Below are 21,444 nucleotides of genomic sequence, written 5' to 3' on the forward strand. Positions count from 1 at the left end.
TGCATCAGTATCACAGAGGATCTCTCTCTCTCTCTTTCTTTCTCTGTACAGACAAGGTTCCCCACTTCTCTCGGCTGGGGGATGTGGAGGTCAATGCAGGGCAGAATGCCACCTTCCAGTGTGTCGCCACGGGCAAAACTACAGAGACAGAACCCTTCCTACTGGAGGTAAGGATGGAGGAGTCTGCGTGTGTGTGTACATGCTTGTGGGCGTGGCCACCGGAAAGATCACATAAACAGAGCCGTTCCTGCTGGAGGAGAGAGTACAGACCGAGGTTCTTCTGGCTTTGTTGACGAAGCAGAGCTGGGGAGCTTCACGCATTGTCCAACAACAAAAGAATACGGTACATATTTGCAGTACATATGCTGCTGTTCTGTCGCGCGTGCAATGATGTCAGAGGGGAAAAAAACGGTGTTCGTTGTTTGCAATGACTTCTTTGTTGTTGTAATATAACAAACAAACATGGCTGTTTCACCATTAAGGATTCCAACTTAATAATAACGCTGTTCTTTCTATGAGGTCTGATATATACGAGTATTTCAGTGAAATAAAGATGGACCCAGCAGTATGACATCATCAGAGTCCCTGCATACAGACTAGCTATAACTAACTACTATAACTAACTAATGGCATCAGCTGTTTGTGTGGCCTTTTGATTTGCTATCTGATAGTTAGTCATATTCCTCCATAAAGTAATCTCTCAAAACTCAAAATAGTTTCAATTTCTGCTGCATGAATTTGAGCTAATGTTAGTTATCTGAAACCCGGGTCTGAAAGCCTTCACTGTCTCTCTGTATCCTTGAAGCTCGTACTTGTACTAAGTGCTATTGAAATGTTAGAAGAGGAAAGAAGGACGGAAGAAGACGCTTTGCTAATGAGATCTCTGTACATAGTGTTCCTTCCTCTGTTTTCCTCCGTTTTCTTTCCATCTCCTCTCCGCCTCACTTCATTTCTTCTGTATTTAAGTATTTTGTATCCAGAGCTTCTGCTCTTTCAAGAGTTCAAAAACCTACAATTTTTTAATCCTCTGACACGCACAAACAGGCACGCACACAAAGCAGCATGAGAGAATTATTAACCCAAGTAAAATAATTACCGCTTGTTTCGTTGAGAAGATATAGCAGGTAGCTTAGTGGGTAAGAGCGTTGTGCCAGTAACCGAAAGGTCGCTGGTTCTAATCCCCGTGCCGACTAGGTGAAAAATCTGTCGATGTGCCCTTAAGCAAGGCACTTAACCCTAATTGCTCATGTAAGTCGCTCTGGATAAGAGCGTCTGCTAAACGACTAAAATGTAAATGTAAAATATAAAGTGATCTGTGCATTTGAACAACCGCATAGGTACACCTATTTCACTTTTGCATATAAAACAGAATCCCCACTGCTGCACATGCTGCCACTGTTTTGATGACCAAAAGTTATATTTTGAGAACGAGCAGCGCGCAGCGAGCAGCCAGCTCCCGAGTGCATCGGTGACACAAGCACAGGGAAAATGCGACAAGTGAAACAAATGATCTAACTGGGGATAGCTAGCTAGCATAATGTCACAAGCTGCCGGAGCTGCTGATGGCAGAGCAGTAGGTAACTTCAGCTTGTTTTGAACAATATCATTTTGAAACTGTAAAATGTACACATTAACCACACTTGAATGGAAATTTTAAATTATACTATGTATATATGACTAAATGGTCACGTGGAATTTGACTGCAGTGTTGACTTGTGACCGCCAGTGTGGTGGTAATACGGTCACCGCATCAGCCCTAGGTGTTCCTAATGTTTGGTATACTCAGTGTAGATTAAACAAAATGAAAACAATGAAGAAATGAACATTTCTCCTTTGCCAAGATAATCCATCCACCTGACAGGTATGGCATATCAAGAAGATGATTAACACAACACAATGCCAAAGATGTGTCAAGTTTTGAGGGAGTGTACAATTTGCGTGCTGACTACAGGAATGTCAACCAGAGCTGTTGCCAGAGAATTGAATGTTAATTTCTCTACCATAAGCCGCTTCCAACGTTGTTTTAGAGAATTTGGCAGTACGCCCAACCGGCCTCACAACCGCAGACCAGGTTTAACCACGCCAGCCCAGGACCTCCACATCCGGGTTCTTCACCTGTGGGATCGTCTGAGACCAGCCACCCGAACAGAGGAGTATTTTTGTCTGTAATAATGCCCTTTTGTGGGGAAAAACTCATTCTGATTGGCTGGGCCTGGCTCCCCAGTGGGTGGGCCTATGCCCACCCATGGCTGCAACCCTGCCCAGTCATGTGAAATCCATAGATTAGGGTCTAATGAATTTATTTCAATTGACTGATTTCCTTGTATGAACTGTAACTCAGTATAATCGTTGAAATTGTTGCATGTTGCATTTATATTTGTTTTTCTTCATTATTTAGTTTTTCATATACGCCGAGTATACCAAACATTATGAACACCTAGGGCTGTTACGGTGACCGTATTACCGCCACGCTGGCAGTCACGAGTCATGACCGCAGTCAAATTCCACGTGACCGTTTAGTCATGGTAACTAGGCTTCTCCAAAACTGCACTCTGATGCTGCTGATGGTCATTAGTAGCATTCCAAACTTGCTAACTGCCTGGTACTTAGCACTCTATTGTCCCTCCAATCACTCTGACATCAATGCAAATGTATTACAAAATCAAGTCAAACACTTCATGAGAGCCCATGAGCTCATGTTGCGCAACATATCCTGAGGCCGTATTTATTGTAGCTGGGAACTTTAACAAAGCAAATCTGAGGAAAACGCTCCCGAAGTTCTATCAACACATTGCCTGTTACTCTCCCTTCAGGGCGGGCTACAAGGCCCTCCCCCCGCCTTCCCTTTGGTAAATCAGATCACGACTCCATTCTGCTCCTCCCTTCCTATAGGCAGAAACTCAAACAGGAAGTACCTGTGCTAAGGTCTAGTCAATGCTGGTCTGACCAATTGGAATCCATGCTTCAAGATTGTTTTGATCACACGGACTGGGATATGTTCTGGGTTGCCTCTGACAATAAAATGTACGTATACACTGACACGGTGACTGAGTTAATCAGGAAGTGTATAGTGGGTATTGTTCCCACTGTGACTATTAAAACCTACCCAAATCAAAAACCGTGGAAAGATGGCAGCATTCGCGCAAAATTGAAAGCGCTAACCACTGCATTTAACCACAGCAAGGTGACTGGGAATGTGATCGAATACACCTTCTTCGCCCTCTTTGAGGATACCACAGTGCGAACTCTCATTCTCCGTGGCCGACGTGAGTAACATTTAAGCGTGTTAACCCTCGCAAGGCTGCCAGCCCTCAGAGCATGTGCAGACCAGCTGGCTGGAGTGTTTACGGACATATTCAATCTCTCCCTATCGCAGTAAGCTGTCCCCACTTGCTTCAAGATGTCTACCATTGTTCCTGTACCCAAGAAACCGAAGGTAACTGAACTAAATGAATATCGCCCCGTAACACTCACTTCAGTCATTATGAAGTGCTTTGAGAGGCTAGTTAAGGATCATATCACCTCCACCTTACCCGACACCCTAGACCCACTGCAATATTCATACCGCCCCAATAGATCCACGGATGATGCATTCGCCATCGCTCTGCACGATGCCCTATCCCATCTGGACAAGAGGAATACCTATGTAAGAATGCTGTTAATTGACTACAGCTCAGCCTTCAACACCATAGTACCCTCCATGCTCATCATTAAGCTCGGGGCCCTGGGTCTGAACCCCGCCCTGTGCAACTGGGTCCTGGACTTCCTGACGGGCCACCCCCAGGTGGTGAAGGTAGGCAACAACATCTCCACTACGCTGATCCTCAACACCGGGGCCCCACAAGGGTGCGTGCTCAGCCCCCTCCTGTACTCCATGTTCACCCATGACTGCATGGCCACGCACGCCTCAAACTCAATCATCAAGTTTGCAGACGACACAACAGTAGTAGGCCTGATTACCAACAACAATGAGAAAGCCTACAGGGAGGAGGTGAGGGCCATGGCGGAGTGGTGCCAGGAAAATAACCTCAACGTCAACAAAACGATGGAGCTGATCGTGGACTTCAGGAGGCAGAAGAGGGAGCACGCCCCCATTCCACATCGACAGGGCCGCAGCGGAGAAGGTGAAAAGCTTCAAGTTCCTCGTTGTACACTGACAATCTGAAATGGTCCAACCACACAGACAGTGTGGTGGAGAAGGTTCTACAGTGCCTCTTCAACCTCAGGGGGCTGAAGAAATTTGGCTTGGCCCCTAAGACCCTCACAAAAATGTACAGATGCACCATTGAGAGCATCCTGTCGGGCTGTATCACTGACTGGTACGGCAACTGCACCGTCAAGAGGATGGTGCGGTCAGCCCAACGCATCACCGCGAGCACACTGCCTTCCCTTCAGGACATCTACAGCACCCAGTGTCACAGGAAGGTCAAGAAATTCATCAAGGACCTCAGCCACCCGAGCCACAGCCTGTTCACCCTGCCTGCATCCAGAAGGCAAGGTCAGTACAGGTGCATCAAAGCTGGGACCGAGAGACTGAAAAACAGCTTCTATCTTAATTGTTGTGTATTGTTAGATATTACTGCACTGTTGGAGCTAGGAACACAAGCATGTATGAAAAAAATAATAATTAATGTAAGTCGCTCTGGATAAGAGCGTCTGCTAAATGACGTAAATGTAAAATGTAAATATGTGTATATAAAATGTGATTTGAAATCAAAACATATAGCCCAACATTTTGTATCACAACTAAAGTTGCAGAAATAACTCTAAATTAAGCATATAGGAGGACCTGTTTCTTTGTTAACACCTCAACACAGAATAGCTGCATGTGCGCACTCCCTCAGAAACCATTTGTAGAAAATATCCATTCTATTTTATTCAGCTGTGTTCAATTGTATTCTTCATACTATAAAACAATATAAAATAATACCACGGAATTCTAAGAAAATCTTGTCTGCTAAATGAACTAGTATAGCCCACAGCCATATGGCATAGCCAGGTCAGAGTATGCTATTCTGTTCTTCATATCATGTTTCTTTAGACCTGTCTAAAATAAATAATGGATTTATTGTGATGGTGTAGGCTATATTAAATTGATTTATTAGACATTTTAAAATGTAGATGTTCCAAAGGTCTGTATCAGTGGCTTGTAGGCTATGCGTGGAAGCCAGGAGATGGTAAACGTGTTTATGTTAATTAACGGTCAATTACCGTGAGACCGACAGTTATTTGCTTGACAATCACCAACTGACAAAATTTCATGACTGCCACAACCCTAGGAACACCTTCCTAATATTGAGTTGCACCCCCCATTTTGCCCTCAGAAAAGCCTCAATTCGTCGGGGCATGGACTCTACAAGGGATGCTGGCCCATGTTGACTCCAATGCTTTCCACAGTTGTGTCAAGTTGGCTGGATGTCCTTTGGGTGGTGGACCTTTCTTGATACACACGGGAAACTGTTGAGCGTGAAAAACCCAGCAGAGTTGCAGTTGGACACAAACCGGTGTGCCTGGCACCTACTACCATACCCTGTTCAAAGGCACTTAAATTTTTTGTCTTGCCCATTCACCCTCTGAATACCACACGTACACAGTCCATGTCTCAATTGTCTCAAGGCTTAAAAATCCTTCTTTAACCTATCTCCTCCTCTTCATCTACACTGATTGAAGTGGATTTAACAAGTGACATCCATAAGGGGTCATAGCTTTCTCCTGGAGTCACCTGGTCAGTCTATGTCATGTAAAGAGCAGGTGTCCTTAATGTTTTATATACTCAGTGTATATACAGTGCATTCGGAAAGTATTCAGACCCCTTGACTTTTTCCACATTTTGTACGTTACAGCCTTATTCTAAAATGGATTAAATAGTTATTTGCCCCTCATCAATCTACACACAATACCCCATAATGACAAAGCAAAAACAAGTTTTTATACTTTTTTGCAAATGTATTTAAAATAACAAACGGAAATATAACATTTACATTAATATTCAGACCCTTTACTCAGTCCTTTTTTAAGCACCTTTGGCAGTGATTACAGCCTTGAGTCTTCTTGGGTATGACGCTACAAGCTTGGCATACCTGTATTTGGGGAGTTTCTCACATTCTTCTCTGCAGATCCTCTCAAGCTCTGTCAGGTTTGATGGGGAGCGTTGCTGCACAGCTATTTTCAGGTCTCTCTAGAGATATTCGATCGGGTTCAAGTCCGGGCTCTGGCTGGGCCACTCAAGGACATTAAGAGACTTTTGCCGAAGCCACTCCTACGTGGTCTTGGCTGTGTGCTTAGGGTTGTTGTCCTGTTGGAAGGTGAACCTTCGCCCCAGTCTGAGCTTCTGAGCGCGGAGCAGGTTTTCATCAAGGATCTCTCTGTACTTTGCTCCGTTCAGCTTTCCCTCGATCCTGACTAGTCTCTCAGTCCCTGCCGCTGAAAAGCATCCCCATGCTTGGCATTCAGGCCAAAGAGTTCAATCTTGGTTTCATCAAACCAGAGAATCTTGTTTCTCATGATCTGAGTGTCCTTTGGGTGCCTTTTGGTAAACTCCAAGCGGGCTGTCATGTGCCTTTTACTGAAGAGTGTCTTCCGTCTGGCCACTTTACCATAAAGGCCTGATTGGTGGAGTGCTGCAGAGATGGTTGTCCTTCTGGAAGGTTCACCCATCTCCACAGAGGAACTCTTGAGCGCTGTTAGAGTGACCATCGAGTTCTTTGTCACCTCCCTGTTCAAGGCCCTTTTCCCCCGATTGCTCAGTTTGGCCGAGCGGCCAGCTCTAGGAAGTGTCTTGGTGATTTCAAACTTCTTCCATTTAAGAATGATGGAGGCAACTGTGTTCTTGGGTACCTTCAATGCTGCAGAATTATTTTGGTACCCTTCCCCAGATCTGTGCCTCGACACAATCATGTCTCGGAGCTCTACGGACAATTCCTTCGACCTCATGGCTTGGTTTTTGCTCAGACATGCACTGTCAACTGTGGGACCTTATATAGACAGGTGTGTGCCTTTCCAAATCATGTCCAATCAATTGAATTTACATATCTTCTACAAGGATGCATGACAGTATTGTGACTCATATCACCTATATTGGACTGAACACGTTGTACACCATACACATACTGTATGTTGAACTGAGCCATACATCGTCTCCCAGTTTACCCAGTTCAAACCAGATTCCAATGTTTGCTCTGACTCTAACCCACTTTACATATGAAGGTTAGAATGGATTCGTAACAGCAGGAAAACCAAGATGTTTCCTCAACCCATTACTGTCTTCTGCTTCTCTATTAGCTGTGTAGGGTGTTGTTTGATCCTTAGCTCTTAGTTGTTCTCGCCTCAACTCTGTAATTGTGTGTGTGTGTGTGTGTGTTCGTTTCTCTCTGTTACTCTCCTCAACACTAATTGCTACTTTCTCTTTGATCTTCTCTGCTGTGAGGTGGCTCTCTCTGGACCTACATCGTTTTTCCTCCTCTTTTCTCCCCCTCTCATTGGTGTGTTTAAATAAACAAATTGTTTGCATAAGAGTTCTTATTCAAATAATGTTTATTTCCTTGCCATCTTTGGTCTTTCTATCAGAGAGTTGTACTTGTTCTATTTCTGATTCTGTTTAGATCTTTAGGCAACGTTGACATTTGTTTGTGTTCAATTGGAATCCTGAATTAATTCATTATCACAGAAACTCAATTAAAGTATGATATGGGGCTTAGGGGAAGAGAGGGGGAGAGATGGAAGACATATAATACTGTATATTATAGTTGTATAACAAGCTGTAAGATTGTCTGTTTGTTTTGACTGAATGAATGTACATTGAGATGTGATGGGACTGTGGTTTATAGCTGAAGAAACACACACACACACCTGTGTCTGTGCATACAATAACCTACAGTAATGAAAATGTGGTAATGAATAACCCAATAATATACCAAGTACTTTTCACAACCGCTAACATTGCCATACTTTGAGCAAGCGTTTCTTACTTCTCCCTCCCCCATCCCCCCTCCGCAAAACCAATTCACAACTCCAGCTGTCAAAGCCACTTCCTGGTGAAAAGCAGGAAGAGGATGGGCTAGCTTATATAACATCCTGCTTACATTATTCTGAGAGCAGAGCAGCATATAGCCTGCACCTGGAAAAACGTCACGCTTTGAGTGAGTGGGTGTGTTTGTGTGTGTGTGTGTGTGACAGGCGACGGGTTGTAATTTCCCTCTCGTTGATCCGAGCGCTCGTGTGCATCGAGCGATCACATATTAGTACTGGTTGTCTGCGTGCGTGCGTGTGTGTGTATATCTATGCGTGTGGCTGCTCTGTCAGCAGCCTGCCATGCCAAGATGTTAGCTGTAATATTTAGAATGTATTTATTATCTCCACCTCCCACGGTACCTCATCTCTCCTTCGTCCTCTCCCTGTCTCTCTCCTTCCTTCCTTCCCACTCACAATCCCATTATGTAGGGCTATATCTCATGGCTACACAGTATAATAAACATAACAATTTGTGTAGGTCAGTTCAGGTAACCGAACTCTCTCTCTCTCTCTCTCTCTGTGACTGTGTTTTTGGTGGCAGTGACAGAGGTGGTGGCTACACAGGTAAACATGATCACCTGTGTATGGGTGAGTTAGCGTGACTTTCTCTCTCTCTCTCGCTCTCTGCAGCGTCGTAACGGTGTGGTTGTGGCGGCGTCCTCTATCCAGCGTCTGAGCCACAAGCGTCTGATGGCCACCTTCCAGGTGGAGGCTGAGAGAGGGGAGCAGGACCTATATCGCTGCATCACAGAGTCCACACGCGGAGCTGCCGTGTCTAACTTCGCCGAGCTCATCGTCAGAGGTATAGTACGGCCAGTCCGTATAGTCATGTTTATGCTGTGTGTTAAAGCATGGTATGGTAAATACCCAATTCAAACCTGTCTGGCTATTTCATTAAAATTGCGCCGGAGAAGAAGGCTGCCGTTTTACAGCCCTCTAACCAATTGTACTATTATGTGTGTTTTTCCGCGTTATTTGTAATTTATTTTGTACATAATGTATCTGCCATCGTCTCTTATAACCAAAAAGAGCTTCTGGATATCAGGACAGCGATTACTCACCTCGTATTGGACGAAGATTTTTTCTTCAACGAGGCGGCCGCGAAGGATATCCTACAGACACCCGACAAGGCCCAAATCCCCGTCATTCGCATGAGGAAGAGACAGAGATATCGTGGACGTAGGTCGGGGTGCCTTGTAAGGATCCAACGGCGAGCGAGTAAACTGCCGCTCCCAATCCTATTAGCCAATCTTCAATCATTTGAGAATAAATTGGATGATTTAAGATTACGGTTATCCTACCAAAGGGACATTAAAAACTGTAATATCTTATGTTTCACCGAGTCGTGGCTGAACGACGACATGGACAACATACAGCTGACGGGATATACGCTACATCGGCAGGATAGAACGGCTGACTCCGGTAAGACAAGGGGTGGCGGTCTGTGTATATTTGTAAACAACAGCTGGTGCACAAAATCAAATACTAAGGAAGTCTCGAGGTTTTGCTCGCCTGTGGTAGTGTATTTTATGATAAGCTGTAGACCACACTAATTACCAAGAGAGTAAATCGTTTTTTAAATATATTTTTCATAGCTGTCTATTTACCACCACAAACCAATGCTGGCATTAAGATTGCACTGAATGAGCTGTATAAGGCCATAAGTCAACAGGAAAACGCTCATCCAGAGGCAGCGCTCCTAGTGGCCGGGGACTTTAATGCAGGGAAACTTAAATCAGTTCTACCTAATTTCTACCAGCATGTGAAATGTGCAACCAGAGGAAAAAAAACTCTAGACCACCTTTACTCCACACACAGAGACGCATACAAAGCTCTATCTCGCCCTCCATTTGGCAAATCTGACCATAACTCTATCCTCCCGATTCCTGCTTATAAGCAAAAACTAAAGCAGGAAGCACCAGTGACTCGGTTAATAAAAATTTGGTCAGATGACGCAGATGCTAAGCTACAGGACTGTTTTGCTAGCACAGACTGGAACATGTTCCAGGATTCTTCAGATAGCATTGAGCAGTACACCACATCAGTCACTAGCTTCATCAATAAGTGCATCAATGAGGTCGTCCCCACAGTGACCGTACGTACATAACCCAACCAGAAGCCATGGATTACAGGAAACATCCGCTCTGAGCTAAAGGGTAGAGCTGCCGCTTTCAAGGCGCGGGACTCTAACCCGGACGCTTATAAGAAATCCCGCTATGCCCTCCGACGAACCATCAAACAGGCAAAGGGTCAATACAGGACTAAGATTGAATCGTACTACACCGGCTCTGACGCTCGTCGGATGTGGCAGGGCTTGAAAACTATTACAGACTACAAAGGGAAGCACAGCCGCGAGCTGCCCAGTGACACAAGACTTCCAGACCATCTAAACCACTTCTATGCTCACTTCGAGGCAAGCAACACTGAAGCATGCATGAGAGCACCAGCTGTTCCGGATGACTATGTGATCAAGCTCTCCGTAGCTGATTTGAGTAAGACTTTTAAGCAGGGCCAGACGGATTCCCAGGACGTGTACTCCGAGCATGTGCTGACCAACTGGCAAGTTTCTTCACTGACATTTTCAACATGTCCCTGACTGAGTCTGTAATACCAACATGTTTCAAGCAGACCACCATAGTCCCCGTGCCCAAGGAATCTAAGAACCTGCCTAAATTACTACCGACCCGTAGCACTGACGTCTGTAGCCATGAAGTGCTTTGAAAGGCTGGTCATGGCTCACATCAACACCATTATCCCAGAAACCCTAGACCCACTCCAATTTGCATACCGCCCCAACAGTTCCACAGATGATGCGATCTCTATTGCACTCCACACTGCCCTTTCCCACCTGGACAAGAGGAACACCTACGTGAGAATGCTATTCATTGACTACAGCTCAGCATTCAACACCATAGTGCCCTCAAAGCTCATCAGTAAGCTAAGGATCCTGGGACTAAACACCTCCCTCTGCAACTGGATCCTGGACTTCCTGACGGGCCGCCCCCAGGTGGTAAGGGTAGGTAACAACACATCTGCCACACTGATCCTCAACACGGGGGCCCCTCAGGGGTGCGTGCTCAGTCCCCTCCTGTACTCCCTGTTCACCCATGACTGCATGGCCAGGCACGACTCCAACACCATCATTAGGTTTGCCGACGACACAACAGTGGTAGGCCTGATCACCGACAACGATGTGACAGCCTATAGGGAGGAGGTCAGAGACCTGGCCGTGTGGTGCCAGGATAACAACCTCTCCCTCAACGTGACCAAGACAAAAGAGATGATTGTGGACTACAGGAAAAAAAAGAGGACTGCGCACGCACCCATTCTCATCGACGGGGCTGTAGTGGAACAGGTTGAGAGCTTCAAGTTCCTTGGTGTCCACATCACCAACGAACTATCATGGTCCAAACACACCAAGACAGTCGTGAAGAGGGCACGACAAAGCCTATTCCCCCTCAGGAGACTGAAAAGATTTGGCATGGGTCCTCAGATCCTCAAAAAATTCTACAGCTGCACCATCGAGAGCATCCTGACTGGTTGCATCACCGCCTGGTATGGCAACTGCTTGGCCTCCGACCGCAAGGCACTACAGAGGGTAGTGCGTACGGCCCAGTACATCACTGGGGCCAAGCTTCCTGCCATTCAGGACCTCTATACCAGGCGGTGTCAGAGGAAGGCCCTCAAAATTGTCAAAGACTCCAGCCATCCTAGTCATAGACTGTTCTCTCTGCTACTGCACGGCAAGCGGTACCGGAGTGCCAAGTCTAGGTCCAAAAGACTTCTCAACAGCTTCTACCCCCAATCCATAAGACTCCTGAACAGCTAATCATGGCTATCCGGACTATTTGCACTGCCCCCCCCCACCCCCATCTTTTTACGCTGCTGCTACTCTATTAATTATTTATGCATAGTCACTTTAACTCTACCCACATATTACTTCAACTATCTCAACTAGCCGGTGCCCCAGCACATTGACTCTGCACCGGTACCCCCCTGTATATATAGCCTCCCTACTGTTATTTTATTTTTTTCTCAACACTTTTTTGTTTTATTCTACTTTTTTATTAAAAATAAATGCATTGTTTGTTAAGGGCTGTAAGTAAGCATTTCACTGTAATGTCTGCACCTGTTGTATTCGGCGCATTTGGCCAATAAAATGTGATTTGATTTGATTTATTGACAACGTTATGTCTTGTGATGTGTCTTTGTTTACACACACACACACACACACACACACACACACACACACACACACACACACACACACACACACACACACATACACACACAGAAGTGAGTCCTGTAGCACTGCACTACACACCACCTCCCATATGACACCTCCAACCCACCATGACACTTAGCTACCATTCTGGGATCTCTTAACACCCTCCTCCATATGTCCTACCTCCTTCCTCACCCAACCACTTCCAACGGCTTCTCCTAATGAGAGACATGCATACAAGAACTCACTCACTGGAACTCTTAGTCAATGTCACACACACACACACACACACACACACACACACACACACACACATAAACACACATGTTAAAATGCATCCACACATACTCACACATGTTAAAATGCACACGCATAGGAAATATGTTCTGAACTAACAAAACCTCTCTCATATCTCTCTCCTTCTGTATGTTGTGGAAACACATGGAAACAATGTATCTATATGTCGTTTACTCTGTGTCATTGTGTAAACAGTGTTTTTCCCTCTACATGTTGCTGTAATGAGGTGTCCTGGGTTGATGAGGGTCACGTGTGTATGTCTCTTTGTCTAACGCTGAACAGACAGGCAGCATTACTCACAAAATCACTCATGCAAATAATTCACATTCATTATGGTGAAAATGTAACATTCCCTTCCCTTCAAGTGCCTCTCAGAAATCATTATAATCTGAAGGTGATTAAAAGATTGTGTGAGTCAACGCTCTAGCCAAGCAGAAATAACGCTAGGGAAATTATAAAACAAGAAACGCACGAAACATGAATAACCCTTGACTTGCCTTTTTTCTGTGCGAGAGAAGAGTTATTGCTCATTCTGTGGAAATTCTGACTTCTTTTTTTTTTTGCCGTTCTGTTAAAATTCATAAAGTGATGATGTACGTCTTTGTATTGTATTGTTTTAATTAGTCTCACTGGTAAACCACCGTCCAACTATGGATGATTGTATTTAATTTGTATCTCTGTTCATTTGACAGCAACTGATGCTGTTTTTATAATGAGCTGGATTACGTAGATTAGTGTCATTATATATCATTGAGGCTAGAAACGAGGTTTTGACAAACTGTAGACACAGTGATACTAGAGCATTGTCTCAGTTATCTTGTTAACTATATATTGAGTGAGATAAAAGGGTCTACTACTGTAAATAACATCATCATACCATGTGTAAAAGTATATATCCTTTTTTTTCTCCACTACACCTCTGTATGCACTCACTCAGTCACTCAAAACTCCTCTGTATAACACTGTACCCGCCCCTCTCCCCCTTCACCCTGGCAGTGCCCCCCACCCCTATCGCTCCCCCCCAGCTGCTCCGGACTGGCCCCACCTACCTGATCATCCAACTCAACACCAACTCCATCGTGGGGGACGGCCCCGTGATCCGCCGCGAGATCGAGTACCGCGCCAGCCAATCACCATGGTTGGAGACGCACGGTGTGGGCTCGCTCACCTATAAGGTGTGTGTGTGTATATGCGTGCAAAATCATTGGTCGTTCAGCATTGTTACAGGTTCTTATTTAAAAACGGTTGTTATTAAATAACTCTGAATTGCAAAAACAGTAATGCAGATTTTTCTATTCATGTCTTTGCAAAAAAACTTGCTTCTATTCTATTGGAAGGTGTGGCATCTTGAGCCGGACACAGAGTACCGTATCAGTGTTTTACTGACCCGGCCCGGGGAGGGAGGCACAGGGGCGCCTGGACCCCCCCTGGTCAGCAGGACCAAGTGTGCAGGTGAGTTCATGGGGCTGAATGGGTCTAAACCCAAACCTAGCTTCTGTTCTACTCTGTTCTGTTCTACTCTACTCTTTTCTATTCCATTCCTTCAACTTTGTTTATCCCTTCAGGAATGGCATTGAGAGATTACAAATAATAACATCCTCCATAACACAAGGACAACAACATTCAAACACATTCTCTAATGGCCTGCTGTCCACCGGTTGAGAGGATGTGTGTGTGGATTATAGTGCTCTCAGTGGCTGATATGTACGTAGGTACCTCTTTAGAAGCCGGTGTGTATGCATGGACAGCTACACTTAAATTATGTGTGTTGATTTAATTATACAGTAGAATGAATAACCTGCAACCTACTCTCAGACACTTATATGTACTACACTTCCCCTCGCGCGCACACACACACACACACACACACACAAACATACACACACACTTATCTGCACTTACCCTCCCCAGCACTTAGTGCTCATCTTTATGAAACAGCTCTCTGTAGATGTGTCAAGTAGACCGACAAGACATCTTGTCATCTATCATAGTCTCTGATCCCTCCTGTCACGAGGCTCGAGCTGCCCACTTCCTGTCTGCTCCCCATGCCCAGATGTGAGCCTCGATCTCTGGGAATAGAGAGCAGAGAGAGCCCCTGTGACACTACACGCTCTAGATCAGGGGTGTCAAACTCATTTTGCCCCGGGGGCCGCATTCGGTGTTCAACGAGGTCCGGGGGCTGCACTGGATTCTGGTTATATTTCCTTGCCGGCAGAATTTGTCCAAAATAGTCCCCTGGAATTTTTTATGCAGTCAAGAAACTACAGTGGGGAAAAAAAGTATTTAGTCAGCCACCAATTGTGCAAGTTCTCCCACTTAAAAAGATGAGAGAGGCCTGTAATTTTCATCATAGGTACACGTCAACTATGACAGACAAAATGAGAAAAAAATATCCAGAAAATCACATTGTAGGATTTTTAATGAATTTATTTGCAAATTATGGTGGAAAATAAGTATTTGGTCAATAACAAAAGTTTCTCAATACTTTGTTATATACCCTTTGTTGGCAATGACACAGGTCAAACGTTTTCTGTAAGTCTTCACAAGGTTTTCACACACTTTTGCTGGTATTTTGGCCCATTCCTCCATGCAGATCTCCTCTAGAGCAGTGATGTTTTGGGGCTGTCGCTGGGCAACACAGACTTTCAACTCCCTCCAAAGATTTTCTATGGGGTTGAGATCAGGAGACTGGCTAGGCCACTCCAGGACCTTGAAATGCTTCTTACGAAGCCACTCCTTCATTGCCCGGGCGGTGTGTTTGGGATCATTGTCATGCTGAAAGACCCAGCCACGTTTCATCTTCAATGCCCTTGCTGATGGAAGGAGGTTTTCACTCAAAATCTCACGATACATGGCCCCATTCATTCGTTCCTTTACACGGATCAGTCGTCCTGGTCCCTTTGCAGAAAAACAGCCCCAAAGCATGATGTTTCCACCCCCATACTTCACAGTAGGTATGGTGTTCTTTGGATGCAACTCAGCATTCTTTGTCCTCCAAACACGACGAGTTGAGTTTTTACCAAAAAGTTCTATTTTGGTTTCATCTGACCATATGACATTCTCCCAATCCTCTTCTGGATCATCCAAATGCACTCTAGCAAACTTCAGACAGCCCTGGACATGTACTGGCTTAAGCAGGCGGACACGTCTTGCACTGCAGGATTTGAGTCCCTGGCGGCGTAGTGTGTTACTGATGGTAGGCTTTGTTACTTTGGTCCCAGCTCTCTGCAGGTCATTCACTAGGTCCCCCCGTGTGGTTCTGGGATTATTGCTCACCGTTCTTGTGATCATTTTGACCCTACGGGGTGAGATCTTGCGTGGAGCCCCAGATCGAGGGAGATTATCAGTGGTCTTGTATGTCTTCCATTTCCTAATAATTGCTCCCACAGTTGATTTCTTCAAACCAAGCTGCTTACCTATTGCAGATTCAGTCTTCCCAGCCTGGTGCAGGTCTACAATTTTGTTTCTGGTGTCCTTTGTCAGCTCTTTGGTCTTGGCCATAGTGGAGTTTGGAGTGTGACTGTTTGAGGTTGTGGACAGGTGTCTTTTATACTGATAACAAGTTCAAACAGATGCCATTAATACAGGTAACGAGTGGAGGACAGAGGAGCCTCTTAAAGAAGAAGTTACAAGTCTGTGAGAGCCAGAAATCTTGCTTGTTTGTAGGTGACCAAATACTTATTTTCCCCTATAATTTGCAAATAAATTCATAAAAAATCCTACAATGTGATTTTCTGGATATTTTTTTCTCAATTTGTCTTTCATAGTTGACGTGTACCTATGACGAAAATTACAGGCCTCTCTCATCTTTTTAAGTGGGAGAACTTGCACAAATAGTGGCTGACTAAATACTTTTTTTCCCCACTGTATATGAATGTAATACATTTGAAAGTATATTTTAAAGTATATTTTAAAGTTTTCGAATATATTATTTTTGGGACACCCCTGCTCTAGATCAATCTGTCTCATATCCCCTCTTCCTGTCCAGCTCAGAAAGAACAGGAAACAGCAGCAGCCCTAGCCTGAAAAACATATTTACCTTCAGTTAATCTGGTGCTATTTTTCTATTATTATTTTATATACCTACGTCCACGGAAAGAAGGCTTTTGATTAATCCCTCTCAAGTTTTAACTGATGTAGAATAGGCATGGGTGTTTGAAATAATTTCACTATTCGAATAGTATCATGAATTCTTGTCGGATATCCAGATATTCGAAATATGTGTGGTTTATAAACGTACGTTTTTAACCTGAGCAATGCTGCGCGAGGGACAGGCTCTATTGCTCTCGGCTACAGCCAAGACTAGCTAACTTGTAGCAGCCACAATGTTATTTATCAACCCTTATAACAGTGCCTGTCTTGACTGGAGTAGCCTAGAAAAGCTAGCTAGCAAAAATGAATACCCACACTAGTATTTGAATACTAACGTCCGTTCGATATTGGAATAAAGAGGGAATAAGATAAGTCAGTGTGTGTTTCAGACATGTCACCAGTTTACCTCACTCATTGCAGGAGAACAAAGAAGAGTACTACAGCTCTGGCTACTTCTGTTATCATTCTTTTGGTCTTTTGGGGAGGCACATTGGGCAAACTGGAAACATGGGCAGATTTTTTATCTGACATGACGCAACTAGACCGTTCCCTCCCTCCATCTCTCCCCTCTGAGGCATAGATGTGTATCACCCAGCTTCTTCCTATAAACGTCAGAGGCTATAACCCCTCTTAACCCATGACAGTGACTCAATGATGGATCCAACTGGCACTACCGGACCTCTCCTCCATCCCATACCTCCCTCCTTCCTCTCCCTCCTGACGCTGTGATTGTTTCTGTAACAGCGTGTGACCTGTAGGTCGGAGGACAGCGAGGCTGATTATGTTCATAACAACAGTTGACCCTTGGTGAGAAGGTGTCCTCTCTGTTAGCTCACTGACATGGTTTAAGATGAGAGGGAAGAGGCAGAGAGGAGATGAGCTGGAGCCAGCAGAGCCCAGAGGGGGGCTGACATACCCCTCCACGCCATCCACCCCTCCGTCCACCCTCCTCTCTCTCCCGCCCCTGGCTTGTCCCTTTGATTAGTCTCATCAACCTATCTGTGGGCCTAGATGTCTGTCGGCTGCCGTGGGGTGTGTGTGGGCTGCGAGGTGGTGTGCTGCTGGGCAGACAAACAGACAGAGACAGGGAGGGCAGCCTGGGTGGGTGGTAGTGTGATTAATCTAATGATGAGTCATGCTTTCATATAGCAGCCTTCCTAATGGGGTTCTAGTCTTCATCCCAAATGGCGTATAGTGCTCTACTTTTGACCAGGGCCCATGAGGAAGTAGTGCATTATTAGAGGGAATAGGTTCCCAGACACAGCCCTACCTTAGCAGCCTCTGTGGCTGCAGTCTGGCAGATATGGTCCTGTTGGACATCATCATGATAGGGACACAGGGATCCGTCACCCCAGTCTCACACATGCCATCAGTAATTAGCTAGTTCCATATCCCATCATCTTAGCTCATAGGGCATCGCCTTTGGATCTGGAGCTGAGCAGCCTGTGCTCTGTAAGAATTAAGGGATGCGTGAGATTATATTAATAATATGTTAATGCTGTACATCGCTCCCTCCTCCTCCTCCATTCTTCCCTATCTCTCCAGGGTGTTTAAAAAATATAGATTTATCCAACTTCCTGTGGTGAGTTTGGAAAGTAAAACCAATCACACTTCACCCACATCTAACTAACCGTCAGTCTCTTTCTCCTTATCTTTCTATTTTTCTTTATCACTCCATCTCACACTGTCTTTCTTTATGTTTATTTCTTTCTTTCTCGGTCTCTCTCTGTCTCTGTCTGTCTCTGTCTCTCTCTGTCTCTCTGTCTGTTTCTCTCTGTCTCTGTCTCTCCCTCTTTGGCTCTCTCTCTCCCACCCACCCACCCCTCTTCCCTTCCATCTCCCCTCCCTCCATCTCTCCATCAGAGCCCATGCGTGCGTTGCGAGGCCTCACAGCCACAGAGATCCAGCCTCGTCAACTAGCCTTACAGTGGGAACCTCTGGGCTACAACCTGACGCGCTGCCACACCTACTCCGTCTCTCTCTGCTACCGCTACTCCACGCCTGCAGGGGGCAGTGCAGGGAACAACGCCACAGTTAGGGAGTGTCTCTCCGTGGAGAGGAACCAATCACACTTCACCCTGAGGGACCTGCCCCCGTTCCGATCCGTCCACGTCCGGCTGGCGCTGGAAAACCCAGAAGGCAAGAAGGAGAGCAGAGAGGTCACCTTTCAAACTGAGGAGGACAGTAAGTGGACTGTTATTACCCAACATGCATTGTAAAGTTATAGTCTAGGGCAAGAAGATGAGCAGAGTGGTCACCTTCCAGACCGAGGAGGACAGTGAGTGGACTCTATTACCCAGCATGCATTGTAGTTGATATGAAACCCAGAGAGTGTTGGACCCAGTAGTGGTCAATGCAGTGACTAACCTACATAGCCATGTATTGAGTAGTGGAATCGGACCCAATTTAATTGGCAGGACCCAATGCATTGATTTGCATTTTTACAGTGGTTTGATAGATTTAAAAAATATTGTTATTACTTTCTATATCATCAAGGTTGGACAACGACAACCACATATACATTCCACACTGAGAAAACCCTCACTTTGTAGCTTGAAGTAGGCATATAAGTATTGTATGATTGTGTGCTGGGTACACTAAGTTATCCTGCCTCCAGTGACTAAATACAGTAATAGGAAGAAAAACACATATTGACTTGCGAAATAAACAGGATTAGCATAACTAAATGGAAGATAAGACTTTTAAATGAAAGCAGATGAAAAATTAATCAGTCAGTCATGGCCACCAGCGAAATGGTGAAATGATTCCTGTGTACAACAGTGATTAAGCACATTTTAATATACATTTCCTCTAGATGGATTGAAGTTGTAGGTCAGAGGAAAATGTACTATGCAATGAAACATTGCTCACAGCAGTTCTTGACCCATGAGAGAGGAAGGAAAGAAAGAGAGAGACAATGAAACGAGAGAGAGAATGAAACATTGCTCACAGCAGTTCTTGACCCATGAGAGAGGAGGAAAGAGAGAGAGGGGAGAGGGAGAGAGAGAGGGAGAGAGAGAGAGGGAGAGAAAGAGAGAGAGCTAGCAAGGTTACAGTACAATACATTTTATGAGTATGAAATTGGCTGCATTTGGAAATCTCCAAATTGCAAGGTCCTCCCATGAGTATGAGGACAATGTGCTCCTGCTGTATAATGTCATATATTTCATAGTCAGTTGAACAGCGGCTCTTGAAGTGAGCAAGCAGAGGAAGAGATACAAGAAAAAGAGAACGAGAGAGAGAGTGAGGCTCTCAACTATCTTCACTTTCCCAGAGTTCTCTTTGGGAAGAGAAAATAATGAAAAAGACTACCTAATAGAATTACCTCTATTTAGTTTTTTCACGCGCACAAACACACACGTACGCATGCACAGATTCAACCCAGAGTTCATGTGTCCCAGACAACCAAAACCCATTCTTCATCTCTAGGGCTTGTTGAACTTTCCCACTCTGTCCCTGAACCAATCAACTGTGAATAATGTCCTGATTTTACAGGCCTCTATTAGATTCATTGACTGCTAGTCACTAACCCCCATGTTAAAACAAGAGTCCCTGACACAGACAAAGTCTCAGACCCAGTTGGGTTTCTAGTTTGGATGCCCATTTCCCTACATGGCCCTGCCATTACACTGTGGCCAATGTGTTCTGCTCCTCTCAGGTCTGTTGTGGAGAGAGAGAGGATAGAGCAGGTTTAACTGTCAGCCACAAGGCAGTGCTCTAGACTTTACCCGTCTGAGCCACAGCCTCAGAGCCAGACAGACAGCCAGACAGTCAGAGGAGCTTGTTAGTTGCATGAACTGTAGCAGCGGCGTCTTTCAATCAGACAAACACATACGCAAGCTTCCACCCAGGCACGCACTCCCCAAATCTTCTGGTCCTCAATTCGATTTGCCTGTCTTTATGGTTGGAAACCAGATATCCTTTATCACTTCCTTCCTATAGGACCCCCTATTCAGTCAACTGCGGGTTCTCAGAATGTTTATGTTGTGTTTTCTCTTCCAGTTCCTGGTGGCATTGCCCCTGAGACACTGACCTTCACCCCATTGGACGATATGATCTTTCTGAAGTGGGAGGAGCCTGTGGAGCCCAATGGGGTCATCACACAGTATGAGGTATGGAACATGACCCTTAACTTTCCCTTCTGTCTACCTTTTTGCAATCACGTATCTATCTCGGAGTCAATCTTGATCTCTATCTTTCTCTTTTTTTCCCTATTCATATTTTTTTGCTTATTTTACTGAGATTTATCTCTACTGTGTTGTTGTGTTGTTTTGAGGGATTCAGCTAAAAATATATTTCATTTAGGAAATCTGTTCAAGTATTCCCACAAATAAAATAAGAGACTTGATTGTGACTCAATGTAATCAAGGTATGAAATGATCAAATACAATCTATTTTTGGGCTTAGTTTTGGCCAATTTGCAGTGTACAAATTATTATAAATGATGTTCCGGCTTCCTGACCATCCGCTTCGACAAAAATCGGCCTGCGGCTGAATCTAGTTGCCTACCCATGCAGTACAGTATACATGTGCCATGGTCATTAATAAGGAATGACTGCAGCCCTGCAATTATACAGTTGAAGTCGGAAGTTTACATACACTCAGGTTGGAGTCATTAAAACTTGTTTTTCAACCACTCCACAAATGTCTTGTTAACAAACTATAGTTTTGGCAAGTCGGTTAGGACATCTACTTTGTGCATGACACAAGTAATTTTTCCAACAATTGTTTACAGACAAATTATTTCACTTATAATTCACAATTCCAGTGGGTCAGAAGTTTACATATACACTAAGTTGACTGTGCCTTTAAACAGCTTG

General features: G+C 44.8%; 1 protein-coding gene across 1 annotated transcript in view; it reads left to right on the forward strand.

Annotated features, from left to right (window-relative positions):
• The window catches only part of LOC311131905 (receptor-type tyrosine-protein phosphatase U-like), a 221,837-nt gene that overhangs the window by 154,956 nt on the left and 45,437 nt on the right, over nucleotides 1-21,444 (forward strand). The window contains exons 5-10 of the mRNA XM_084165018.1: nucleotides 52-167; nucleotides 8,641-8,812; nucleotides 13,529-13,707; nucleotides 13,870-13,984; nucleotides 18,488-18,808; nucleotides 20,627-20,736. Coding sequence (XP_084021144.1) covers nucleotides 52-167; nucleotides 8,641-8,812; nucleotides 13,529-13,707; nucleotides 13,870-13,984; nucleotides 18,488-18,808; nucleotides 20,627-20,736 — 1,013 coding nt within the window. The remainder of the gene's footprint in view (nucleotides 1-51; nucleotides 168-8,640; nucleotides 8,813-13,528; nucleotides 13,708-13,869; nucleotides 13,985-18,487; nucleotides 18,809-20,626; nucleotides 20,737-21,444) is intronic.

This window comes from Coregonus lavaretus (genome assembly GCF_964263955.1).
Source record: "Coregonus lavaretus genome assembly, chromosome: 7".
In the NCBI taxonomy this organism is placed as follows: Eukaryota; Metazoa; Chordata; class Actinopteri; order Salmoniformes; family Salmonidae; genus Coregonus; species Coregonus lavaretus.